General features: G+C 32.0%; 2 protein-coding genes across 9 annotated transcripts; one reads left to right on the top strand and one right to left on the bottom strand.

Annotated features, from left to right (window-relative positions):
• Positions 1-11,358: 11,358 nt before the first annotated feature.
• On the bottom strand, positions 11,359-17,676 carry YSL6 (YELLOW STRIPE like 6). Its single transcript, XM_039038364.2, has 7 exons — positions 17,310-17,676; positions 15,538-15,710; positions 14,754-14,851; positions 14,460-14,597; positions 13,589-13,778; positions 13,002-13,134; positions 11,359-12,473 (listed from the first exon to the last, which is right to left on the bottom strand). The coding sequence occupies exons 1-7, from the start codon at positions 17,674-17,676 to the stop codon at positions 11,545-11,547; spliced, it is 2,028 nt and encodes a 675-aa protein (XP_038894292.1). The 3' UTR covers positions 11,359-11,544.
• A 67-nt stretch (positions 17,677-17,743) lies between these two features.
• LOC120082983 (regulator of nonsense transcript protein) lies at positions 17,744-26,411 on the top strand. Of its 8 annotated transcripts, none has more exons than XM_090317223.1 (8): positions 17,744-17,882; positions 18,260-18,383; positions 19,032-19,238; positions 23,285-23,331; positions 23,410-23,476; positions 24,106-24,845; positions 25,399-25,672; positions 26,106-26,411. In XM_090317223.1, the coding sequence occupies exons 4-8, from the start codon at positions 23,326-23,328 to the stop codon at positions 26,123-26,125; spliced, it is 1,107 nt and encodes a 368-aa protein (XP_090173349.1). In that variant the 5' UTR covers positions 17,744-17,882; positions 18,260-18,383; positions 19,032-19,238; positions 23,285-23,325; the 3' UTR covers positions 26,126-26,411. The 8 variants fall into 8 exon arrangements, with proteins under 8 accessions (XP_090173349.1, XP_090173341.1, XP_090173362.1 ...); XM_090317215.1 differs by having other exon boundaries at positions 17,745-17,882; positions 18,247-18,383; XM_090317225.1 differs by lacking the exon at positions 17,744-17,882 and adding an exon at positions 18,730-18,782 and having other exon boundaries at positions 18,223-18,383.
• Positions 26,412-27,907: the final 1,496 nt, after the last annotated feature.

Genomic DNA, 27,907 nt, shown 5'->3' with positions numbered 1-27,907 from the left:
ATAATGAATGTAGGTGTGCATTATTCAGTGAATATTGGAGTTTGATTATGCACTCCATATTTAACTGAACCATCCAGATATTGAACATGATCATCTTCTTGTTGAACAAGTTCATCTTCCTCCTTGTGTGATTCAACTCTATCCAAGTATTCAATTTCGTATATAGTTATGAAGTTCTCTACGGACCTCTAACCAATTATTCTAATTCAAAAATTATTTTTTATGTGTTGCACCTTCTGTAAAGACGAATACGAAAAGCAAATAATGACAAAAAAAATTCATCCCATTTTTTCATATAGTTTCCGAAGCACCCTATATTTTTGCTAATATTTTATCAAAGAGTTTAGCATATAATACGAAAAATGAATTACGACATCGAAATTTATATCTATATTAATTAAATCACTTAAAAAATGAAAATAAGCTAATCTTATATCCAACCAAATTTTGTCCTTAATAAAATTTTAGCAAAAATTAATCCAAAGATCAGTCTAATAAAATTGTCTTTACAGGTAAATCCAAATTGAAACAATAATTTCTTCAATTAGATTAATATTTGATCTCTAATATTACTTTCTTCACCCACCACTTCTTTCAAAATATATAATTAACTCCTCTTAAGAACAACATATATAATTAACCAGTGGTAGATTTTCCATATTTTTTAAAGGATATATTTTCCATATAAATTAACTAAAAGAGTTGTTTTAGCAACAAAAACTTAATAATTAATTATGGCCTCTCCTGTCAAACGATGTGAGGAGTTCAATGCTCTTGCTTACCATTAAAAGCTCTTTTTGTCTCTTGTATGGATGATTTCTTGGCAAATATTTTTTATGTCTCATGTATGCATTTTTTTCAATGTTGTAGTCCTATTGAAGAAGTCTCCTCTCCACATATTGGATAACCGTTACACCCTTTGACACTACAACCACATAGATTACCATATGTAGGAAAATCAATGATAGTCCATAGTAAGACAACCTGCAAATTGAAATATTCTTTTTTATATGCATCAAAACACTGGACCCCTTCTTCCTACAAAAGTTTCAAGTCATCAATCAAAGGTGCTAGATAGATATTTATATTATATCCTAGCTGTTTTGGACTTGATATCAATATTGTCAACATCAAATACTTTCATCTCATACACAACTATGGTGGAAGATTGTATATTGTAGTAATCACTAATGGAACATAAAGAAAACATGCAATAGCGGATTCTAGGATCGATAACATTCTAATTACATTAATACTAAAAGTAAACATGCATAAAGGGGTAGAAAATACAAACTTTGAAGAATCCCCCACAATCTTCCTCTCCGAGCTCGATCGACACCACCAACGGTAAATCCTCCCTATTCTCCAATTGAAGAACACAGTTGTGGGACCGTTTTGTTAGTGAACTAAAGAGAATTTCACTCTAGTAAAGTGGAGAGTAAAGAGATTTTGGTGGAAGAGTAAAGTCAAAAGTCAAAGAAGCATTAGCCTTTACACATTTCAAAAACCAAACTATTTAAAGACAAATTACATGCAAAATCCTATCTTGCATGCCTTCCACCTCAAACTCCACTAGCATGTAATCTTTAGGTATCAAGCTTTGGAAGTGTCACTTCAAAGTCCACTAGTCAATGGAAAAATCCAACAATTGGATTTTTCCACTAACTAATTTAAAAATAAATAAATCAAATTTTTGTGGAATTTTTTTTCATAATTTAGAAAATATTTAAAAACAAATTTAATATCACATATTAAATTTTTTTTGACACCTAACTTTGACCAATCACATCAATAAAGTTTTAAAAAACACTTTCATGCTAATATTCAGGAAAACTCTAAAAATAGATAATTAATAAATTAATTATTTAATTGTAAATTATATCTCATATAAAATACAATTTTTTCCAAGCTCGAATTTGAACATTTCAAATTCTTACTTCACCTAGTTCTTCAATTTTGTCCATAGTGAGCTAGCAAGGAGACCCGATGGACCTATAGATCTTGGGCTCCAATGATCCAAGACTAATTGGTCAAACTCTTTAACCTAGTTAATCAACATTCGTTAACTAACAGGACTATCCACTATAGTCTGTAGATGCACTCCCCTCACTGTAGATATATTATGTGTCCATTTGATATAACCATCATCAATAAGTTGATTCTTCACAGGTTGTTCGTAATCTTAGCTAGGTCAAATACCGAAATACCCCTGAGTTATATCTTTTCTCCTTAAATACCACTGTCCCTCTAATGAACAATTGATTTAGGATCATAATCACTAAATCCATCCTCTCTTAGGCCAACGAGAATTCGGACCTCTTGTTCAAGATCCGAGATTAGCCTTTAATTGAACAACCTTTCTACTATCCCTAAAACGGATAGGAGTGAATTCCATCTTGAAAATTCTATGTCCCCAACCATCTACCCAGTCTTATCCCTGAAATGAGAGCCATATTGAGTAGCGATGTTGAGCTTACCCTCACCTATGCAGATCAAGGGACAATTGCGAATAAATAGGAGTTCATAGACAGCTCAGGATTTAGATCAAGTTATCTAAGTCATCAAGAAGTGAAATTAATCGGTGTCAACAGTAAATAGTGTTAATACATATTAGTGATTATTTCATAATTTGTCTTATACAATCTCACCGTGTAGAACATCAACACCCCGCTCACATGTCTTTACATGAACGAACTAGCTATATCATTTATGACACTTTACAACATGTGTAACAATCATAAAGCGGGTTGTATCCGATAGTATCTCCAAAAATAGGTACCCAATCTAATCCAAGTACTATAAACTGTTTAAGCTATTATACTCGAACTTGATCTAGTTTATGTCTCCACATAAAATTCAAGTATTCATGACAATAGCCAAGAGTTCGTAGTTGATTGGATTTAGAGTTATAAAACAATCAACAACACTTATCTGAATAAACTTCATATATGTTTACCATTTATAAACTACAAGTTTTAGGACATACAACTCAACAATAACTGGCCAACAACTGTAGTTAGTCGATAAATCTCTATACGGATTCACTCCATCGATGGACAAAACTTAAATGAAGATTTCTTGATTCTGAAGCAAAAGTTAGTCATAAGTGATCTATCAATCTCCAAGATGGAGAATCAGCTGAGTGTCGCATAATGCCGTCTACTTTCCTATCGGTTGCATGCCAACATAAATTCTTTGCATGCTCAGAGCTCTTAAACATCCTTATAAACCCTGGAACTATTGGAAAGTATCATAATTGTTTAGTAGACACTCCTTTTATCTCTTCAACTAAGTTCTTAAGCATCTTCCATCTTGATAAATTACACTTAGGACGTCTAATGACGTTTGCATATCTTTTCATATACAAACAACAATCATTTGGACATGCATCTACTTTTTGGCAACTCAATCCTAAGGCACATAACGTTTTTTTTGCTTCGTACATAGAAGTTGGCATTTCATTGTTTTTAGGTAGGAGATCATTAATTATGGACAACAATTCTTAAAAGCTAGAATTACTCCATCCAAACCTAACCTTTAAGTTGTACAATCTTACAAGGGTCAATAACCTTGTGAATTTTTTACATCCAGGGTATAAAGGCTTTTTAACATCATCAAACATAGTGTCAAATCTATTGGGTACATCAAAAAATTGTTCATGAGCAGATTGCACCATGTCAAGTACATTAAATAAATCACCATCTTCTTCATAATTTTTAGTCACATTATTCTCTAATCCGTTGTTAACATTCTTTGTGGTCAAATATTCTTCATGCCAAAACCGTACCTTATAACTTTAAATGGGGCCTTAGTTCTTCGTAATTAGCCCGCAAACAAGGGAAAAACTGCACGAAATGTTATTTGTTAATATGGTATGAGAAGGAAGTATATTCTTCAGCTTTCACAAATTAGACTTAAAATAAGTAACAATCAACGTACACTTACCTATTAAAATGGAAACTAAAGCAACCTAAATATATAAACCATGGTGGAAGAATGAACCATGAAAAACATATATTTCAAAACTACATAAATATGCATAAATCATACACTATTGAACAACAGACATACATGTGTATAAACCAAAAATATCAAACTTCAACACAACTCTAATTAAGTCAAATGGCAAGAACTAAAATCTAAAACAAAGGTTTAAAATAAAATGAAAATAATTACTTCACCACAACAGTTTGGCTCCAAAAGTGGCAACTCTAGTATGGATGCCGATTATTTGACTATGACCATCATAAATCTGGTGGTGAACGACAGTAAGTATCGATGGAGGATGACCAGTGAATATCGACGAAGAACGACGAGTGAAACGAAGAAACGCTGGAAAGCGTTTGCGGGGCTGACTGATTTAACTCACTAAAAAGCACCCGATATAGAAATAGGAAAACGAAGAAACGTTGAGGATGTGCGACTATGGTAGGGGAAACATCTGATATGGATATGGAAATAGGGAAACAAAGAAATGTCGGGGCTGACTGTTTGGCTTCGTAGTTCAATTGGCCTACGAGGGTATAGGGGAAAAGTCTACTTTGAATTCTTGGAAATAATGTTAAATAGGGTTTTAATATATTTTTATTAAAAAAATAATTATTAGTTATATTTAATGACAATTAATAAATGTCATTAATTGATGACATTTTAAAACTGTCACGAATTATAAAAAATCCTAAAACTTCCGATTTTTCCCACCAAAAAACACAAATTTTCATATTTATGACACTTTTTCCTTCCCCCTCTCAAATTTGTAGAAATATATCATGATAAGTCAAATTTCTTGCAGTGATTACAAAACAGATATGATTTTAGATATTTTTAGCTGTCAAGTTGGATCATCTTTTATTTTCTTTATCCTATTTTTTTAAAAATTTACACCTATGATATTTGGAAAAGGCAAACTATAAATTTAATCTTATCATTTTTTTTTTAAATTTCTTACCAAAAAATTGAATTATGTTTTTATACCTGGCTTTACTTATCTGAAATAGTAGGCTCCTTAAATTTAATTTGGTTGAGTTAGCACCTTCAAAAACAACTATAAAGATTAATGCATAACATGTTAACATTCTATCTCTCGCCATTTTTGTTGTACTAAAAAAATAGTTTTAAAAATTTCAATAATATAGAAATATTCTAAAAAAAGAAATAAAGATATGATTTAAAAGTCTAGTTATTGAATTTATTTGTATCTAGTTGGTCAATGATTTTAAAATAATGTTTAGTAGGTCTTGAAGTTTTAATTTTGTATTTATTATACGTTTGTCTCTTTTGAAAATGTCTAATAAATTTCTCAATTTTCAATTTTTATCCCATAAATCTTTGCAATATTTATTTATTTTTTTTTAAAATTAATTGATATAATGATATAAAATTTAATTTTATATTTTTCATAAAGTTAAAAAATTAAATAGAAATAGAGTTGAAAGTTCATTTAAAGAAAACATTTAATTGATTTTCTTTTGAAAGTACTTATATTTATAAGTTATCTTAGAAGTGAATTAAGGTCTATTTGAATTGCAGTGTGAAAAAATTCTTTTCAAAAATGCATTTTTTTTTAAAAAAATTTAGAATTAAAACATTTATATGTTTGGTTACTTTTTTTTTTTTTTTTCTTTTTAATATTTTCATGCACAAATTTATTTGATTCATCCTACACTCAAAATGCATCTAGAGAGTTGTCAAATAAGTATAAGGAACAATTATTAAATACAATAAAATAATTTCACATTTGTCTCTAAAATGCTTATTGGCTAACCACTATCAGTGATCAGAACGGTGATCGTTGACGATGAGTGGAGTAGTTTTTGCTGTTGGTTAGTGGTAATGGTTGTCGGAGGGCAACAACAGAATTTGACAGTCATTGATGATAGTATTCAATGATCAATGGCAAAAGTCTTATAGATAGAGTCTTATTGATTCTTGGTTTATTTTAATTTATTGCATCATTAGATGGTAATTCATATAATTCTTTTTTATTTAATGAAAATTTATATGTCTTGTCATGATCAATATAATAATAGGAAAAAAATTAAAAAGAACGGCATGCAAATTCAAACCTGGACCTATTAAGAGGAGTTAGAACATCTTTCTATTATGCCATTTTGATAATTAAAATGACTTTGTTTTATACCAATATAAAAACACATTGAAATTGAGGGGTATTCGAGCCATCGAACTTATGGTAAATGCTTTTTTAATTAAATACCTGAAAAACAATCTAAAACGCATCCTTAATTATAATGAAAAGAACATTTTTTTCGAACGACATGAACACAAACACACATAAAAAAGTACAAAATTTATATCCAAAAATTGGAAAGACTCAATTTATAACTGTACGTAGTAGAAAGTAAAAAAGAAATGTAAATTGATCCTATGATGTGAATTTAGAGAGTAATTAATTACATGTTTGAAATCTGTCTTACCATAATTCACCGACCATGATTCTCTCTATCTCTCTGTCTGTTTGAAAACCTGTCATCTTTTTGGAACATTTCTTTTGCATCGGATGGTCAATATCAATTGGCCCTTATAAACCCAAAGTCTTGCACTTTGATTATTTATACCTTTAATCTAATTTTAACTTTATATTCTAATTTATATTTTTATATATATATATATTTCTAATTCTATATTTTATAACATAATTAGTTAATATTTTGTTGAGTTCAATTACAATAGGTAAAGGAGGAGGTTCTCGTATTCTTGATTGGGGACATATATCTTAATCAATTGAACTATGTTTATATTCATGTAATTTAAAATAAAAATGGTTTCTCATTAATTGAACTATCAAAGTTGAATGATAACAAAGGCATAAATTAATATCTAAGTTGTAAGAGAATGGAATAGAACATTTAATTATAAATAATTTACAAATCAAAGCAATATTTAAACTATCCATTAATGAACTATCGAAATTGCTATAATTGCACCTACAAACTTTTGAATGTAAATATTAAATCATGGAACTTATGGCTTGGTTTGGTAACAATTTTGGTTATTTAAAATTGTGCTTATTTTTTAATATAAAAAAATTGACGACAAAATATTAACAGTGTTTTCATCTCGAAATGTTGGTGTGGACGAGATGACAATGAGAAAACTTGTACGGCTATGGTAGTAACTACTACTCCTCTTCATGATTTAACACGTCATTAAATGATATATTTATTTATCATTACTTAACTCTTTTCGTCATCTTGTTCACATCAATAGTTACCAGTCCATTCAATATTTTGTTAGTTTAAAGTTAAGTTCAGAAACCATTTAGAATTGTTTTGCTAACCTTAGAAACTATTTTGTATCTTTTGAAAACTTTACTAATCAAATAGACATTAACTCAAAATAAGGAACTTTGTCACATTTTAATTTTTAAAGCGTGGCTTGAATTTTGAAATCATACTTAAGAAGTAGATAACAAAATTAAAAAAAAAAAAAAAATTCATTAGACAAAAATTAGATATCTTTAAATTTAATTTTCAAAAATCAAATACATAAACATGAAATAGACATCAGTGGACTCAATAAAAGATTTGGTGAAGTTGGAGCTAACCCCTGGGAAGAAATTATGTTTTGTCTTATCTAATTAGATATTGTATGCATTATCTATCAATGAAAATAATATTGAATCAAAACTTATAATTATAATACAATAGATAATTCAAGTATAACCAAAGAAACAAATTTAATTCTGTTAGAATATATTATAACAATTACTAATAATTCACAAGTGATTTTTAGTTCTTTAAATTAAAATCAGTTAAAAGATACATCAAACTATGAACTCTAAACTCAAATAGACAATATAAAAAGCTTAACCCTATACTATATATTCTTTTGATCATGATGAAAAAGAAAGGAGTTAAAACCCAACATCTCTTTTTTTTTTTTCTTTTGTTGAGATGCCATTTTCTTTGGGCATTTTTTTAGGGATTAGCCAAAGGAAGAATCAAAATTTAGGGAGCAAAAGTGATGGTAGTAAGTTCAACTCCACAATAAAGAAGAGAAGAGACAAATCCACCAATTGTTGAGGTTCTACTAAAGCTAGAATCTATAACCCAACCACAAGTCCTTTTATCATAAATATAGACCTCAATAATATTATCCCCTTTGTTATTATTATGCATGTGTGTCACATCTAACATTGAAATATGAGATATTCTTCCTTTTTCTTTCTTTGGCCCATTGAACTTCTTTAAGTTTTGTTTCCTTGTTTTCTTATGGCTCTCTTTTTTGCAATTTCCTCCCTCCCATGGAAATCAAGGGTTTTTCTCTATGTTTCTCACTTTATTCAACTTTAAAGAAACATCAAGTCCTTTTGGGTTTTTTTTTTTTCCCTTAATATTTCTTTCTCATATAGGTAGTCAAATGAGTTTTAGCTACAACTCTAAAACTTTCCTTTCATTCAAATCTTGTCTAAATTAACTTTGACGACTCTAAAACTTACATGTCATTCAAATTCTTTCTAAATTAATTCTTTCGTGAAAGTCAAGCTAATCAATTTGAGATAACTTGTTAAATACATGTATTATTGATCAAAATGTTAGGTATTAAATTTACCTTTACCACTAGCTTAAGTTTTTGGGTTAATCGGTGATTTAAGATGGTACTAGAGCCAGGTTAGTTCAGGAGGTCTTGTGTTCAAACTCATGGATTGTTGTTTCCTCCTCAATTATTATTCATTTCCACTTGTTTGGTGAAAGGGAGTGTTAGATATTTAATTAAATTTACCTTCACCTACCTTTTAGGTCAATCAGTAATTTAAGATGGTATTAGAGCAGGTGGTCTAGAGAGGTCTTTTTCAAACTCCTACAACATCGTATCTTCCCCAATTAATATTGATTTTCATTTTTTGTGTATTCTTCATACTTCAAGCCCATAAATGAGAGGGAGTAAAAATTTACCTTCACCTATCAGCGTTCTTGTTTTTATTCCATGAAGTTTTTTTTTTTTTTTTTTTTTTTTTTTTTTTTTTTTTAAAAACCTAGATTAAAGCATTGCTCAAATCCCAATAAATATACATGTCAATTAACATCCTTCAAACAAGGCATCAAAATCTAGCACAAAGAATGTTGAAATCTAACCACAATAACATCCAATGCTAACAAAGAAAGACAAAGAGAATTAAGTTTTCATGTGAAGGGGGAAAAGGAATGCCTTGTGAGAAAAGAAAAAAAAATATATAAAAGAATCCATAGATTAGGTTTTTAAAAAACCAAAAAAAAATAAAAATAAAATAATAATAATAAAAATAAATAAATAAAAGAAAAAGAAAAAGGTAGAAAGAGAGAAAGAGATGATAACCCTTCTACTTGATCACAATAGATAAAAGAAGGTTTCAAAACCCTTTCAATCATAATAGAGTAGAAAAATCATTCTAATCTCTGTTTTGCAATCTCACAAAGCAATAAAAGGAAAAGGCCTCTTTTGCTTCTTGCACAATCCCTATACTCTGGTAGTAAATTGTACACAAATAGTTTTTATATATATAGATACAGACTTCGTTGGTAACATTCATATTTCTCTTGTTTTTAGTTTTTCATTTTTCAAAATGCTTTCGAAATTACATAATGATTTTTTAAAACAACTCAATCAAATTTCTTGTTTTTCTCATTCCTTTTGTTGGGGTTTTCCCCTCAAAACATAGATTAAAATATCATTTTTTTTTAGAAAACATTCATAGAAACTAAAGAATTATATCATGATACACAAGTAGAGAAAACCACTCAAGATAAAGGGAGAGAAGTATAAAGGAAACTCGCTCATCTAAACTAGTTGCAACAATTAAAACTAGTATTTTGAATCTTAACACTAGTCTCAATTACCAGTTTATTGTTGATTTCTTTTCAAAAGGAGTCTATTCTCTTTTTTCTCATTATGGAAACATACGTATGTTATCTTGTTTAAGATGTATTGAAAGTACATTGACAAAAATAAAATGACTCGAAAGCAAAAAATGATATTTTGACCAGTAATTAATATCTTTATTGACTTATAAAGTATAAAATAAATATCTAAAAAAAGAAATAATGTAACAATTTTGAGTATTTATTTGAAATAAAATATTTTTCATATAAGTTTTTTTTGTACATTCTTGAATTAAAATTTTAGAGAACAAGAAAGAAAAAAAAAAATACTAATCATGTATATATTTCTCTTTTTAATAATAAAGAAAAAAGAACGAGAAACAATTATCAATTATATTGCTCTGTTATAAAAGAGAAATGACAAAAAAATTCAAAATAACAATAAATAAATTTTGAGCTTTGTATTATGTTCATACAAAACGTGTTACATTAAAATTTTGTTTATATCTAACCAAAACATAAAAGTAGTATAATGAAAATTCTTAATCTTGATAAAGAAAATTGAAGCCAAGCTCAAATTATAGGGACGAAAGTGGCAATTAATTAAATAAGTAAATAAACTTTTAAGGACCAAAAGGTATACTATATAGAGCTATCCCAAGTGCTAACTAGAGCTACATATGCCATCACTTTATTGAAAGAGATTAGGAATAGGCATGTCATAAGAGTGCTAGTTGGTGACAATGATTTTAGATATGGAGGACCCAAAATGGGTGGTGGTTCAAAGCTAATTGAACCAACAAAAAGAAGAAAAAGGAAGGAAGAAGAAAAAAAAAGAGAGTGAGATTCCAATTTGGAAGATTGATGGTGAATGCAAATAGAAGAGGTCACTATATGTGCCATGTGCTATGCTTTGCTTGGTAGTTAAAGTTTGTTGAGTATTTGAAATATCCTAAGGTCAGCAAAGGGGATAGATTTTCCATCCTTTTCACAAATAGAATCTTATTATGTTTATGTTGGTTTTTTGGCTTTTATTCTTATTACAAAATCAATCCAAAATATCTTGCTTTTTAATTTGCATCTCCACTTATGGAAGTCAACTTGAATTACAAATTTAGAAAAATAAGAGTCCTAGCCAAAATTGACAAACAAACCCAAAACCATTCAAAATCGATTCGATTTAGTTTATAGTTTAACCAAGAAAGAAACGAAATATGGTGATACACGCGACGGACTCAGAGTATAATTTGATTTGTCCATTAAATCTATGTAATAATAGGATAATAATTGCAACAGATAACACTTTACGTCTAATAATTAAGTGTATAGCAACATTTTTAAAGAATTATAAATATAACTTCTATCGCAAATAGATTTTATTGTTGATAGACTCCTATCTATAATGATAAGACTTTGAGACCTTTATCTAAATTTGGTTATGTTTGCAAATTCTTTTGTATCTACTTTGGACTTGATTGTTATGTTTGTAACTGACCTGCTACAAAACATGGTCACATATCAGAGATATATATCAGACAAATGGAACCTTAACTACTCGGTATTTTGCCTTAGAAATGAAAGGTGTGAAATGTTCCTTCGTACAACAAGGTTGAGCAAATAAAGACTCCTAAAATTTAAGGGGGCAGTGGATCCATATATACAAAGTAAAACAGAAATTTAGCCTGTTTCATCGTGTACAACGTGAGCTAGCTTCCAATCATGTAGCTCAGCTCGTAGGGTTGAACGACATGCATATGGGAGGATTGATCCTGAAAATAGAAAGCACAGCTGATGGAATTGTCCATATGCCATCACCACATATCAAACCAGAAGCAACTGCGCCAGCATAATCCTCTGCATCCTTCCGATTAATCCGCTCCCATATAAAGAGGATAACGGTCCCAACAAACATATCGATAGCAAAGTAAGCCCCGATGTAGAATGGAACAGCCATGGCCATCGGAATTGGGATGAATTGTGCGATTTTCTTTGGAACAACGTCTCTCAACAGGTTCACTAAGAACGCTGCCACGAAAAACCCGCAACACATGGCCAGACAATGCTTGGGGAGTTCTGAAAAACCCTCAACACCTAGAATAGCCATTTCTCTAAATATTACGGCATAAGGGGCTTTGTATGGACTATCTGGCAATCCGATATCAAAAGCACTCCAAAATAACCAAAATGTAAGGGGAGCAATCACACAGCCCATGGCTGTCCCTACTAGCTGACTTACAAACATAGACTTGGCTGAAGAAAGTGTAAGGTAACCCGTCTTGAAGTCTTGCATAAGATCAGCAGCTGTTGAAACAATGGACATCATAACACCGCAAGCTGCTAATCCAGCAATAACTCCTCCGTTGTCTCCAACTAAAGAAGCAAATAGAAAAAGACCAAGCTTCCCATAAGTTGATGATAGACTCCAGTCAGTAAGACCGGTGCCGTACGAGTTGCAGAAAGCAAGGGCAGGTGCAACAACGTAAGCGCTGAGAACCAAATACCACTTCAAGGGTGGGAAGATCATTGGCATTGTTGCTGTCGAAATGGCTGCTAGGCCAACATATCCAGATGCTGCAAACCATGTCGGTATTCTATCTTTGAGAAATACCTCATCCTTCCTTCTTTCCTCCGCAATCAATTTATACCCCTCACCATCTGTCAATTTAGACATCAGGACAGTTCAAGACCATTAAATCCAGTTTTTCTGACAAACTATTGTCAATGCAAGTTTTCCAGAGAGCCTAAGGATTATGTCAAATAGAAACAATAAAATCCCAAAACAGAATGCCTACAACACCATTTTTCCTCAAATATGCAAGTCTTATTCTGCCTTCATATAAGTCATATAACTATTTATAAGACTATGCATTAAGATCAATCAGTTGATAAGCCATGAAACACTTGAGAAATAAGCATCTCAGCAAATCAGTTAAATAAACCTATTCTAGAAAAATAAATTCATTAACTAGGAATCTAGATATGATGTTTGGACACATTGCCTAATTACATCACGGACTTTTTCGCAAGATATTAATGAATGTCCATTAGAACCTATCAATATTGATTGTCATCACTATTTATGATAACCATTTTAATTGGAAGGCTCATGCAGTAAAAACAAGTGAAAGAAATCTAGGAGGAAGTAACATAGAATCAACTCGAACTCCAAGGTAAAATAACCACCTGTGGCCTCTTTTATGAGGGGCAGGTTACTCTTTGTGGTGCTTTTGTTGCAAATTTCTTTGACAGTGAGGGATATAATTTTTATCAAATTATAAAGACCGTCACCAAGGATGAGGGAAATAGCTATGAAGACCTGCAGAGAAACAGAAAGTAAAGCAGTCTGAGGCAGACTACAAATTCATAGACAGCAAGTTCATTGAGAAAAAAAAATAAAAAAATTTAAGGGCATACAAAAAACCAAGCCCACAAAAAAATCCATTCAAGGAAGGGATCCACAGAGAAATATGAAACCCAACAAGGACCAAATGCCACTAGGGCTTCTCTCCAAACCTCCAACACTATTATTTATCTCTCCTTAAATATCCCACGACAAAGCACACACTCTGAAAATATGCGAAAAGTTTTTCATTTTGACACTCTAAAATTAAAATTGACTGAAGGCATACACATATGGTCTAGAATGTAGCAAGACAGTGGGAGGCCAACACAAATATTCTCATTTGATAACACATAAATCCAAAAGAATCATTGTAAACCGATGTCTAAGAGAGTGACACAAAATCTAGACTGTTCAAAACTTCAAGTACCTTGTATCCATAAAGTCCTTTAAAGTCATTGCTCTCAAGGTCAGCTGGATACCAGTTCCCAGCATGCCGAGTAACGAATGGCCAAAGAAACCCCCATGATATAATTGCTCCAAGAAGAACAGAGCAGTTTACAATGTGAGGACAAATGAGGCCACAACCCACATAAGTTGGACTGAAGTCGAAATAAAACCTGCAACAAAATAAGTAATTAATTACACAAATCTACATGGTCTCAGTAGAGTTATAGAACATTTTGTGGAGGCAATATTTGTTTACAGTTATTTGTGGAAAATTAAGATGAGCCAAATGCAAAAACATCAACTTTTGATAAAACCTATAGATTCAAGAGATGGTGGGGATTGGGGAGGGGAACAAAACTTCTATGCAAAACCTTAAAATTTCAAAGTTCAGCCCAATTCCACAGTAACCTTTTTCTCATCAAAGCTAGCAAAAAAGCCAATTAGAAATTATTACTGGATTGTTCATGAATTCTTGGTGTAATACTGCACTTTCAGGTGTGATTTGATCTCATCAATCGACCATCACTACCCAGATGTATAATTTAATTGACTTTCAAAAAAGTCATAAGTTGAGACTGAGACACATTAATCAATTTGCTTCCATTGTACTAGAAATAATTTGGATTCTGAGTATGACAAACTTAAATTCAATTTCTTGCATCTTCTTCCTTCTTAGAGCAATAAGAGAAGGAAAAAAGAACAAAAGAAAAAAGAAAAAGGTCCCATGAGTAAATAATGCAATGTTTGTGTTGGTGAACAGCATGTCTAGTTTAACACATTTAATTCTCTATTTTTCTCTTCCCTCTTTTCGGAAAGAAGAAAAAGGCTCAAGGAAAAAAACCAAGACTTACGTATTCTTATATAATTCCAAGCCAAGAGTGGGAAAATTATCAAATCCACAAGAATCTCCAACACCACTGAAGAACCACTTGAAACAGCTCCAAATGAAACTTATCCCGAGATATTTTCCAAGACAATGTACCTGCTTTCTGTAAAGAAAAGTAAAAGAAAAAGAGGTATGAGCTGCAAAGGGAAACATCCACTTAATATCCACAGCAATTAAAATATTATTGGAATATTAAAATGGGCTTTGGGCGAAACAAAGATCCCATTCCCATTTGATCTTCAGACTCAACAATGTTTACCCTGCAAGCTCAGCTCCTGTGTTTGTATGGAAACTATTTATCAGCATGGCCGTGGCTGTTCCGCTGGGATATGTAAGCTTGTAATCCAAGACCATCACCTGGACTCATCCAACAGTGGATAATAAAATTAAAAAAAAAAAAAAAAGAAAAAAGAAAAAAGAAAAAGAATAGGAAGAATGGATATCTGTGAGTGGGTGAATCAATTTACACACGCTTCAACCAATTTCACAAAATTTGTTAAGAAACTCGTAAAATTTTAACAACATAAAAAGATGGCCAACATGGGATTTGAGTTTATTCTTCCACCCTCCTTTTATTTTTATTTTTTTTTCAGGCCCCAAGCATTGAAATATTTTACTTCACTTATTTGAGCAGCCAATCTAATGCAAAATGTAATACAGGGCTCCATTGCAATATGTTTCATCTCTCCATTGTTTCTTCAAAGTGCATTAAAGCAGGGTTTTCCTAGAGAAGCATATCATGCATCAAATGAACTGATTGTAAGAAAAGATAGATTAATCTGGTAAATGGTTCAGCCAATAACAAGCTTAAGTAATATCTTTTGACCATATAGATTATAGAATGGTAAGTAAGGATATACGTTAAGATATGAGATTTCATCCATTTCTCAACCGGCCAGAAAAACAAAACAAAACATCGAAATTGGAAAGAAACATATTAAATTTAATGCAAAAAAGAAGAGAGAGAGTAGGAAGGTTTAAGTTGAACAAATTCAACAGTATAAAGATTAAGTTGAATATCAACAAAAGCGTATAACATTCACCTTACGCAAAGGCACAAGACTAAATAGCCCAAGGAAACTGACAACAAACAAAAAACCAATCATCCACGCCAATCCTGGGTTTATCACATCTTCTGCCCGGTTACCAGGATAATCTGTGCCAATTAACTTATATGTTCTCTCATCCATGGCAATTATGTAAGAACCGAATCCTCCTGAAATGAGATGAAAATTAATGAATTGGATTAAACAGAAAAACATATGGAACCCACAAGGGTAAAAAATTACTGCTCATAATACAGATAAGATAGAGGGAAACTTGGTTCAAATCAAATGTCTAAATCAAGACGAATGCATTTGCTTCTTTACCAAGTCAACCTGTAGATGCTGACAACTCAAAATAGACAAATACATAACGCACAATGAATTCCAAGCAAGAAAAAGATTCTAAAATTGACAATGATAGAATGTGAAATTCAGTTAGTCTTTAACAAACCCCTAGAAAAGTTACCATGGGAACAAAAAGTATACAGTTCAAGCAGGAAAAAAAGAAGAGGAGAAATCAACTAATAAAGATACGAGTCACAGATTTACAGCCAGTGTTTTTTTTTAAAAAATAAGTTTGTAGATCAATGATGCAGTTCCAGACAGCATTCCACAAAGCCAGTTAAGTGAAGACAAAGTTCTGAAATATAACTCCTAAGAACTAATAAATACTTCGAAGATTAAATAGTTAGGTTTGAATAAATCAATAAGTAAACTGGGACATCAAGATATTAGCTTAACTCGAGTCTGCACTGAGTCTTCCCATAGCGTTTCTTTTACCATAAAATGTCAATACTGAATGCTGCACATGAATGCTTAGAAGACTGATATCGGACTTATCCAGAGAATTGTGATTAATATTAAAAAGCTTCTCGTGGAGATTCAACTATTATTGTAAGCAGTGAGGATATTGTGGACTCTCTAGCACAAGATGATTTTGTTTATGAGAATTCAGAGATTTACTTTGCAGATGGTTTTGATATCTTGTTTCAAAATGGTGAAAATATTCAAGCAGAAATGTGACCCATAATTCCAGCCACATTCACTGCTTTGATTGAAAAATGTGGGTTGCAGATGAAATCAATTCCACTTTGTTCTCCATCAGTTAAAGTTTAGCTTGATGGTTTAGTCCAGGAATGAAACTATTATTGTGGATTCTCGTGTTAGTGCAATGCAACTAAGCCTTACTTTTTTGCACTTAAGAAGTGTTTTCCCTAGTATTTGCAAGCTTGGAAGAAGTTGGTTTGCTTTGTGGTTTGATCCTCACACTTTTAGTCTTAAAGGACTTCTTTCCTCGTCTGCTCATTGGTCTTCAGTTGGTTTTGGCTTTAAAGTTTATGTGTTCTCTAGCTTTAGTTTCTTTTGTGGAGTTGGTTTGTTAGGTTTCAAGTGTTTGCTTTTTGATGTCTTCTCTTCTTTGTATCTAGTATTGTCTTCTTTTGTTTTCCCCGGTTTCTCTCTTGTCTGCTGTAGAAAGTCAAGGCACTGATGTTGTTGCCTCACTTCACTCCCAATTTCACTTTCTACTTTCTAGTTTCAACGGCGACGAATGGGTTTGATTTACTGCCCATGCATCTCAAATTTCTAGTCAAAAGTAGAAGACTCCAAGAAAACTAATACCAAAAGGGTACGTGGCTTCAGAAATTGAAGACAAACGTACAAAATTTACAAAGAAATGGAGAATCGCTATATGAGCAATCTCAAAATCACAAGAAGACAGCTTAGATAAAATAAATGGTCAGCGACAAAGAAGAAAAAGAAAAGATTACCACTGAAGGCCAGGCCGTAACAAGCCACAACGCATGTCTGAATGACGGTGTTCTCTTGCTTGGTAAATGGTGCAACTGAGAATCCGATTTTGGACAAAACCCCTGTCCATGATTTGACGAAGAAGAAACCCAATAATCCAGCGGCGACGTTCAAGGACGGGATGATTCCCACTGTTAGATTCAGCTTGTGGGTAATGATACAGAACAAAGTTCCTAACAAAGCACTCACAGCCAACCCTCTGACCGTGATTTGCTCTTTCCAATCTGGGATTTTCTCCAAATCATCAGATTCAACGGACCCCCCATGATTGTCAGGCTCCACCAACAACGGTTCTGATATTTCTAAGCGATTGTTCTCGGTCCCCATCGAGATGATGATTCTTCAATTTCTTCCCTTCTCCCCCGATAAGATTCAGAGATTCAATCACCTAATAGACGTAATAAAATTCCCTTTTAATCCTGATGCGTTTCTTGGAATGTGTGATCCACAGAGTTGATTAGAAAAGGATTTGATTCGTTGGAATGTGCGCTGTGACAATAGTGGAATTGATTTGTTTTTCCTATTTTTCGCAGGTCAGATATTACAGTAATTTCACCTCTAATTAAGAAAAATATTGAACAGCACATTTTGATTGATTTTTAATTTGTTTCTTTCAAGTTGTAATTAAGAAAAGATTCATCGCTTAATCTTCCTAAAACAAACAAAACCCAACAAATTTCAATTATTTTTTTTGATGGGTAGTTCTAAAAATGAAAACTTTACTGTTTTTCATTGATATAAGAAATATTTTTATTGGGTTTGTCTTTCCTACCCTATTAATCAATTTATTTGGGTCAATTAACTTCTTTCATTAGAACTAATCTGGATTTTCATTTGTTTATATCATGATTGATCCATTTGTCCTAAAAAATTAGTATAATCAAATTTCTTTATTAGTTTTTAAACACAGAGAGAGAAAGGACGGCGACAGTATTTTCCATCGGATTCTTCATTTCCCGGGAAAGTTTCCAAGAATCCTCTCTGATCGGCGATGAGCAATGAAGGGTTCGATTCCATTTTTCCCTTCGTTCAATGTGAGTTCACTCCCTTCTTCGACATCGAAGAACTTTGATTTTACGAAATTTTTGGGAGATTTCTTCACGAAGGGACCATTGTCAACAGTTCAAACATAGTTTATACAGAATCTGAATAAAAACTGTTTCTAAGGAGAACTGTTGCTATTTACTATTGTACTGTCAGTATCTACATAAGAATAGGATCTCCAAACTATAATCTGTATGATAAAGAATGTTGATATTTAACAAACTTTAGGGTAAAGTCGAAGTAATGAATGTAGAAGTAGAAGGAATAGTGGTGTCAAGAAAAAGGATTATATGCTTCTACAGTTGCTTGACTAGAAATCTTTTCTTGAACTCAAAGGATGTAGGAAAAAAATGAGGTGAGGAGTCAATTTAGACGGACATTTAATAAAGGTATTGAGTTATGAAGTATGAAAATGATCAAAGATGAGTATGTTCTTTTGCCCTTTTCCTGTTTTAAGTTACGAGAAAGTATATTATCGTCTTGCTTTACAGTGTTCATAATTTTCATGATATTGGCCATTCTTTATTTGGTATTTCTTCATAAACAGTTTAGTCCTGTGTCTTTCTAGTTGAATTTGTTCATGTTATAATGCACTCAAGTGGAAGTAAATCCAATACCAATAGCTTTCTTTTGCTCAGCTGTTTGTAATCTACTCCAGCATATACCTACAAACCCCAAAGGGATGGACAAGGGATGAGATTGAGATTGAATTCACTGCCAATGCATATTCTTTATCAGCTTCAAATGCTGCCCACCTAGGCAGCATTCGAGTAGAGATAGGATTTGGAATCTGAAATCTCTGGCCCAGTTCAACCTTCAAGTTGCTTCTACTCATCTTTCTCCCAGTATGTCATCTAGTTATTTATTTATTTTTTTCCTTTTTGTTTTCCTGGAACAAATGTGTCCTGCATGTGAGATGTTGAATGTTACTTGTTATGAAATGTAGCATGTTGTATATCATTAACAATCTTCAGACAAGTAAATGTTTTATACAAAGAACCTAGATGCTATATGGTTCATGTGAATAGTAAAGGGATAACAATAAAATTGCAAGGAGGCAAGAAGGACAAGATAAGGTAGTTAACTGTCAGTAAACCTACACCTTTGGTTTCTTGAAGTACAAACCCAAGCAAGAATTTAGGAAGAAAGAAACACTGGTAAGGATAAGCAATAAGTGATGATAGTTGTTTCAAATGGTCGTGAAGGTTAAGTGTAGAAGCAGGAAATTTCATTTTTCTCGCGATACTTGGCTTCTTGGTTAGACATTTGAAATTCAAACTTCCCATTTGAAATTGACTGTCTAACTTGAATTAGGAGTGAAATAATTACATCTTCAAATCTAAGAAAATTAATTTGCACATGACTCTACAATATTTGGCATTGAGAAACTTATAGTCACCTCCCTCTACTGCTGAGGGAACCATGACAGTGTTGTCGACATCAGTTCTAACTTGCAATGCATTCACATTTATCTTGGTGCTTCAAATCATGAACCTGGCTTTGCTACTTGAAAGCTATCACTTAACTTACACCAATTTGGATTTCTAATAGAAGCTGTAACTCTCTCTTTATTTTGTATAAGATCGAATCTTTGATAACTTAGGTCCCTTTTGATAACCATTTGTTTTCTAGGTCTTGATTTTTTTATCAATTAAGCTTATAAGCACTGCTTCTACTTATTGATTTCCTATGAAACATGGACACTCCATTTTAGGCAAAGTGTTCAAGTCAGGCACTTTCGGACACGTTCCGGACACTTGTCCGACACACAAATTTTCGTTTCCTATATTTATTTATTTATTTATTTTTAATTACAGACACGTGGGGACACGTCTAGGACCTTCCTGGCATGTCTAGAAAATATTTTAAAGAAAAAATGGTCAAACCTTTTATGTTGGACCGATATTTAAAGCCCAAATCAATTATATGTTAAAATAAGATTTTTTTTAAAAAAAAAAAACTTTTTTTAACATAGATTGGAAAAAAGAAATATACGCATGCATAAAAAACTGTAGCGTCATGTCTGTGTCTATGCTTCTTAACCAAGAGTGTATCCCCAACGTATTTGTATCTGTGTCCATATTTCTTAGTTGATTTCTTTTTTTTTTTCTTTTGTTATCTATTTTTAGGAGTGTATTAAAAAACCCAAGTCAAATTTTGAAGAGTAAAAAAACTAGTTTAAACACCTTTTTTGTTTTTGAAATTTGGTTTAGAATACAAATGTTTAGTTAGGATAGATGAAAGTCGTTGTAAGAAAACAAATACAATTTTCAAAAACCAAATGGTTATCAACCGGGATGTTAGATGAACAATTTTGGACCTATGGAACACAGCCAGAATTCTGAATTCAAGGGTACAGTATATCAATAGATTATGTGTTCATCCCCATTGGGAATGGGGAATTTAGAAATTCCCCAATTTCTAGATTTCCACGTGGAATTCACATGTCCACGCCTGATCATGCATGGATCCAGCTACAGCCTACCCCACGAAATGACTCACATTTTACACAGTTTTGCATTTGTTTCAGAGTGGATGCCCTTTCTGCTGCTCTCCAAATGAGGCAACTCATTTTGTTTCATAGTAACTTGTTGCTTAGCTGAAAATAAGGATGCTAACTTACCCACTTAAAGCTAATTGGTAGATTTTGATGGCAGATTGGCAAGCTTGTCAACCCCCAATCAATCATAGTTATCAATGATGGTTGGAAAGAACATGTTCACATGTCTTTAATAGTAACTTCTAGGATGAAAAAGAAGCTATGCTTTTGTAGGTTGTCATATTTGGAAACCTGCTGAGAATTCACTTTCTACTTTTAATTCAATGATTTCGAAAAAAAAAATAGCAAATAAAGCCAATGGAATTTAATCATCCAGCTCTCTTAAAATCGAAGAGTCAGGAGAAAAAAAAATGACTGCCACAATTGAGAAACTGATAGGTACTAACTTAACTAGCTTTTATCAGAATGAAGCCTACTGGTATTAGCTCTAACTAACATATTGATGGAGTGTTTATTGCACAAGAAAGCACTTGTCACGTCTCTTTTTCTCATCCATGAACAAGAACACAAGAAACATATCAGAACCATCCCTGAATAGCAGGAATTTAGCATTAAATATAATACAATCAATCTGAGAAATCCAGTTAAACACTTCCAGCTATGAAGCCATTTGGTGGTGATTTGAGTAAACTTCTCACCTAATGGAAGGATTGTACTTAAATTTGAATAATTTAGCTTATGTCGGTCTGAGTATGGGTAAGGTAGACAGACGATTGTCCCATCTTGATTTGAGCTTAAGATCATGATGGAGAAAGATAACCTTCAATTATTAAACTGCTATATGTAATTGATAGGAGAGATTACGTACAAATGCTAAATCTAGGAACTCTAATCTGGAGTTGCTTTCTGATATTAGAAGTAGACCAATCAAAGCCGATTTATGTCATTATCTTAACAAACTATTAAGTAAACTCTTACATGAATATGTTGGCTTAATTGGTAATTTGAAAGGAATCAATAATATGGTATTGAGTCATTATTGATTTGTGGCTTTAGTTGAACAGCCGATGTATATCATTAGGTTATGCTGTGGATCTGATAAGCCTACAGGCAAAAAATGATAGCAAGCTGAGTTTAAACTTCTAATCTGCTAAATGATATAATATTAAATTTACCTTCACCCATCAACTTAAGGCTTTGAGTCAAATCGGTGATTTAAGATAGTAGCAGGCAAGTAGTCCAGAAGGTCTTGTATTCAAACTTACCATTGCAATATTATTTCCTCCCCAGTTAATATTGATTTCCACTTGTTGGGTCTTCTATATATTTTATGCCCACAAGTGAGAGGGAGTTTTAAATAATATAATATTAAATTTACCTTCACCCATCAGTTTAAGCTTTTGGGTCAATTAGTGACTTTAGATAGTTAGTAAAATTATCTTGTTTGGATAATGATCAACAGGGTTTTAAGAGAATGAATAGATCAGCTAATACATCTTCAACTATGATATAGTTTAAACCTTAAGTGTATAATGTATATGCTGACGTTTTGCTAAATTGAGTTTAACTTGTACTCCTCTTGATGTTGGGAGTTCAAGTCCCTGACATTTCTATTTTTGTAGATGAAGGAATCTCAGGTAGATAACCAATGACTCAATCATGCAACGTTTGAAGGATACTAAAGCTAGAAGTTAGATTAAAATGAATCAGTATCAGCATTTTGCTACATAGTGGAACTGGTGAACCTAACAATAATCTTTTTAGTGGGGAGCAAAGAACTAAAAAGTCTGAAAACATACCTATTTGGGACCCTTAAATATCCATGGTCATGATCATTTGTGTTAATCATCTCTGCAGCCAACAATATCAAACAAGCATAACTTCTCTCTCATTCTATCTAGAATGGCTTAGTAGGCTTTCCATATAAAGTACTTTTTGTGATATAAGCAATTCTGAGATTCTGTCAACCATTATAGTTCAAATTTGTTTGAAAAAAGATACGCATACCTATTCTCTCTTTTTTAGTATGTCCATGGAGGATAACTACACATTCAATTCAATAGTGTATCTGTGCAACCTAATCTTGGCACGTATGCAAATTCATCACACTATAACCTTCAAATTGGAGTTCTCAAACAACTCTCCTATTTGTCCACATGATTTGATGTTGAAAAGAATTGCCAACCAAAAGTTTTGTAACTTTCTATATGTTTTATTTGCTCACTTCTTTAAGATCATTCTAGGAATCCACTGAATTCCAACTCATCAACAGTTAAAAGGGAAATTAATCTGCATTTTACTTCCCTTCTGGGATATTTAATTGTTAAGGCTATATTTTCCTCAAATATCTAAACCTAACAAATGTCCTCTATTTATGCCTCCTATGACAAGCTAAACAACTAAGAATCAAGTCTTTGAAGAGAGCTTAAAAAATGAAGGTAAGTGAAGAGTCTATACACTTCAAGATTTATACCCTTTAACATCCCATCCATTAATGTTGCCTTTCATTCCTGCAGTTATTAGGATGGATGCACAACAAATTTTGGCAAAGTGGAATCGAGTCGGTCAAGGATTTCACAATTGGTATTTTAACAACCTCTTTCCCTCACACTTTTATTTCTGATCATAATTCATATCTTAACAAGAAAAATGAGCAGATCATACATAGTACATCCATGATGATTAAGATGTACAATTCAAGTTCTGCTGTCGGGATTTTTCCGGTTGGTGTATACCAAGATTTGTTGTATACTAGTTGAAAACTTCTTAAATTAGGGAACAAGAACGGTTACAAGAACAAAGTTAGAAATGTAAAACCTCAAAGGTTACCCTCACAACATCATGACTATATAATCTTGCAATTTCTCAACATTTCGTACCGTGGTAATCAGTCTAGCTGAAGCCTGAAGTATGGCCAAACATGATGTTTCAAAGAAACATTACGGTTTCATTCTCTCAGAAGTTGGGGCCACCTGGGAACCTGTAGGAACCTCTCACTCTCAAGCCTCTTTCTCTACTGTTGAAACTTCCGAGTAACATTACTTTTAGATTGGTCCACTGTGTACTCTTGCCAGAAGTAGAAGGGAAATAAGAAAAGGACATTCAAGTTACGCTGTCTCACTAATGAACAAAAGGGGATTTTGTTTCTATTTTATTAAAAGAAATCATGGTTGACTCCAGAAATGTTGAACTCTTTTTTTCTTTGGTTTCAGCAAACCCATGCATGTGCCTGTCATTACAAACACCAGTTGATGATGAAGACATCTATTTGAAGCCAGGTTTCGGTTGCAGAACCGTGCAGCCCCATAGTCAGGATTATGAACAATCATCTTTTGGAGTTGAAGCCAACAATATATTGGAAAAATGTGGGGACTTATCTAATTCATCTGATATTTTCCATGGGTTCCTCACTATTGGAACTCTGGGTTCTGAACCTGCAACACCAACATTCTCCTTGGCTTTTGAAAACATGATTGAGTTGCCAGATGAGGTGACAGAGGATGACCTAAAACTGATAAATTATGAGTTGGAAAAATTTCTTGAATCTGAAACTAAGGAAGACTGTTGTGATCAATCACCTGGGAGGACAAGCCATGCTAGTATTATCACACTTGCAGGCAAGCATACAGAAGTAACCGAAGATGAAAATGATGGGAAGACTCTAACATGTCCACTTCAGGGATATCTATTTGGATCTACAATTGAACTTCCGGACAAGATGATAGATATGAGGAAGGAAAAACCTTCATCTTCAGAGTTGTTCCAAGGGACTATAACAGCAAATGAGAGTTCCAAACTGAACTTTGAGAAAAAGGAGGTGTTAGTCAAGCATTCAAATAAATCTGCACTAAGCTTTGTGAAAAAGATGCTTAAGAAACTTCGTACCTCTTCACATGGTTCAAGCACATATGACTCAGGTGATTCATATTCAACCAAGAAGAAACTCCAAAAGGTTAGTTTTCAATAGCTTTATTATCATTATTCTTGTTATTATTGTTATTATTATTTTGAAAAGAACTTTATTATTATTATTATTATTATTATTATTACTTATTACTTATTGAAATTAATATTCTTGAATGTCCACTGTGATTCATCAGGCAAAAAATGAAGAGAGATTCTGATAGAGACACACATATGTCATGCATGCATAACACTTGATCCCAGGAGTAGTTTTAAAATAAGTGCTTTCAGCAAAAATTACTACTTCAGTTACAAGCATCTTAGTAAAAAGTGCATAGTTACAAAGTTAATAACAATTCACTTTGACATTTGGTTTAAACTCAAAACAGTACTTTTGAAGTGTTTTCAGGTAAAGTACTCAAGAAGATTCTTCTCACAGAACACTGTGAGGTGCTTGCTTTTGACTTTTTCCAAAAGTATTTTCATGTGATCCAAACATAGAACTCATTCGTAGCACTTGGTGCCTCTGACACACACTCATTCAACTAAAAATCAGTTTCTTTCTTTGTCAAGCTTTTTGAGTGTATTATTTTGATATTCAGGTGCTACGTAGGTTCCATAGAAAAATACACCCTGAAACCTCTACTGCTACAGACGAAGGCCGAAAGTCCCAAAAATACATCTTCGAGAATGCGTCTTTCGATAACTTCAATAATGGACGTGTGATGAACAGAGTGGAAGATCGAATAACGTATTGTCAGGAATTCATCTCAAAAGAGGAAATGTGTTATTGGAAGACCAACTTGGGCTTGCCCCTTTATGGGGTTGATACCTCAAGTGCAAACAGAGGGCACTGGATCAAGACAGATGCAGAGTGTGAGTCATTTCATATTCACTAGTTTGAAGAATCATCTTCAATGTTTAACTATTAAGCTTAACCCTTTGATATGTTTAATTATCAATTACTCAGATTAACTGTTCCTGCACAAGGTGACAACATACTTCTCTCTTATCTCTATCATGTGCAAGTGTTAGGATAGAGTAGAAAATCAGTCTTCCAATATTCAAAAGTAAATGTATGTGATAAACATCTTCATCTGGTAAACATATATGAAATTTGGACTTACAAACTAAAAGCAATCCAAAACTATGGAAAGTTTGGATTGTTTTGAGGAATCCATCAGAACTCTTCCTTACTTTTTGTCTCTTTAGTTCTGATTTCTCAACTATTGAATGGAAATGCACTTTGAATGAAGATTATTTTGATGTTTTTGATGGAACTCATCAGGTTTTGTTGTTTCCATTATAGACTTGGTGTTGGAGCTTTAAGGGAAGATGATGTCTACAAATACCAAAGTCCATCTACCAAGCACAAGGATCAGAATGGTATCATATATTATATCATCATGTAGAATAATCTCTTGCAAGTTTTTAAGCGATGACGTAATCAATAATGTACATGTTGCTTTGTGTTTTAAGTGTGATAGTGAAACTCTAATTTGGTTTGGCATTTGTTGTAAGCTTTTATAAATGGTATGGACTGTCTACTAGAGTCATTTGAATTCCTGTCACAATCATTTTCATCTGTGAAATGTCAAGTGTTTTGTTTCCTTTACATGTACATTCTTCATAGATTATGAACAGAACTTAAATAAGTGGGTTCTTTTAAACAAAACCCTTTTGAATATTCTGTAATCTAGGAACTTCAATTCATTTTCTGCCAGATTTTCTATACATTTGAAAGGATGAGATCAATATTTCGTTCGAGTTAGGATAAAGCTTCACCATTTGTTCCCATATTTCTCTTTTCCCCTCAGAAAGTGTAAAAATACAGTGAAATATTAGGGTTCCTTTCGTAACATTTCCATTTTTCATTGAAGAACTAGAAATAAGATTATGTTTGATAACTATTTATGTTTTCTGTTTCTTGAGGGGAAAAAAAAGAAACAAAAACATGGTCATTGGTAACCATTTCGTTTTTTGTTCTTGGTTTTTGAAAATTAAGTTTATTTCTTTCCGTTTCTTATAATGATTTGCATATTTATTAAGTACAATGATTGTATTTTTAGCCATAGTCCAAAAGCAAAAATAAGTTTAAATTTTTTTTTTTTTGGTTTTCAAATTTTGGTTTGCTTTTTAAATTATTGGTAAAATAGATAATTAAAGAAGAAATTTTGGAAGTGGAAATAATGTCTCTATGCTTAATTTTTAAAAACAGAAATAAAAAACCAAATGGTTACCAAATGAGTCGAGTTTGTTTGATAATTTCTTGTTTCTTGTTTTTTTGTATTTTTTTCCCTTAACTTTTTTCTTAATTTATAATTTAAATATAATTTAATTAGGTAAATTAAATAAAAAATATATAGTATGTATTAGAATATAAAAAAATAATTACAAGACATTTACATTATCAAATATAAATAAGTTCTGATGCAAAATTAACAATAATAAAATAAATGTTTTTTTACTTCAAATGCTACTCAATTTTGATTTACAATATTATTTTTCATTTATATCATTTGCCTTAAATAATGTTGATTAAAATCGAACTCAGATATAATATTATGTAATTGTTGAGTGAAAAAGATTATAAATTATAAAATTTTATATATAAACGTGTATATTGCATCAAAATTCAATTTTTTTAGGAAAATATATATCTATTGAAAATTTAAATGGTACATAAATCTAAATATTGGAAAATTTAAATTAAAAGTAAACTAATATTTAAATATTGCAAAATTAAGTAATAATGAAATATATAAAAAAAAAATGCTTGCTACACCTGGGATTTAAACCCATGATCTGTGAAGTGAGAAGGAGAATTCGAACCCACCGATAGATAGTAACATTTTACTATATTTTAAAATATTTTCAGCAATTTTACCTATTAAAATAATTATCTTAATAAAATAAGGGATTAAATAAAAATAGAGTTGTATTTCATGTTTTCAAATATGTGTTTGGTAGCATAATTCAAAAATTTAATTATAATTTAGACAATTGTAAACTAGTTGTAGTTATCCACTAAATATTAGTTGACTAAAATTATCATTAATTTATTTATGAACATGTTTTATGTTAAAAAGATTCCATAACTATTGTTTTGTA

This window comes from Benincasa hispida, chromosome 1, assembly GCF_027475165.1.
Source record: "Benincasa hispida cultivar pf3 chromosome 1, pf3_genome.v1.1, whole genome shotgun sequence".
NCBI lineage: Eukaryota > Viridiplantae > Streptophyta > Magnoliopsida > Cucurbitales > Cucurbitaceae > Benincasa > Benincasa hispida.
The sequence above is the reverse complement of the archived record's forward strand: the minus strand, read 5'-3'. Positions and strand labels throughout refer to the sequence as shown.

Excerpts from the sequence above, each read along its gene's own strand:
- LOC120082983 (XM_090317223.1), top strand. Across the intron at positions 23,477-24,105 it reads GGTCAAGGATTTCACAATTG|CAAACCCATGCATGTGCCTG; the intron begins GTATTTTAACAA and ends CTTTGGTTTCAG. Across the intron at positions 25,673-26,105 it reads GATCAAGACAGATGCAGAGT|ACTTGGTGTTGGAGCTTTAA; the intron begins GTGAGTCATTTC and ends TTTCCATTATAG.
- YSL6 (XM_039038364.2), bottom strand. The coding sequence starts at position 17,676 with ATGGGGACCGAGAACAATCGCTTAGAAATATCAGAACCGTTGTTGGTG. Across the intron at positions 14,598-14,753 it reads ACAGGAGCTGAGCTTGCAGG|AAAGCAGGTACATTGTCTTG; the intron begins GTAAACATTGTT and ends TTTTCTTTACAG. Across the intron at positions 13,779-14,459 it reads TTGGAATTATATAAGAATAC|GTTTTATTTCGACTTCAGTC; the intron begins GTAAGTCTTGGT and ends ATTTTGTTGCAG.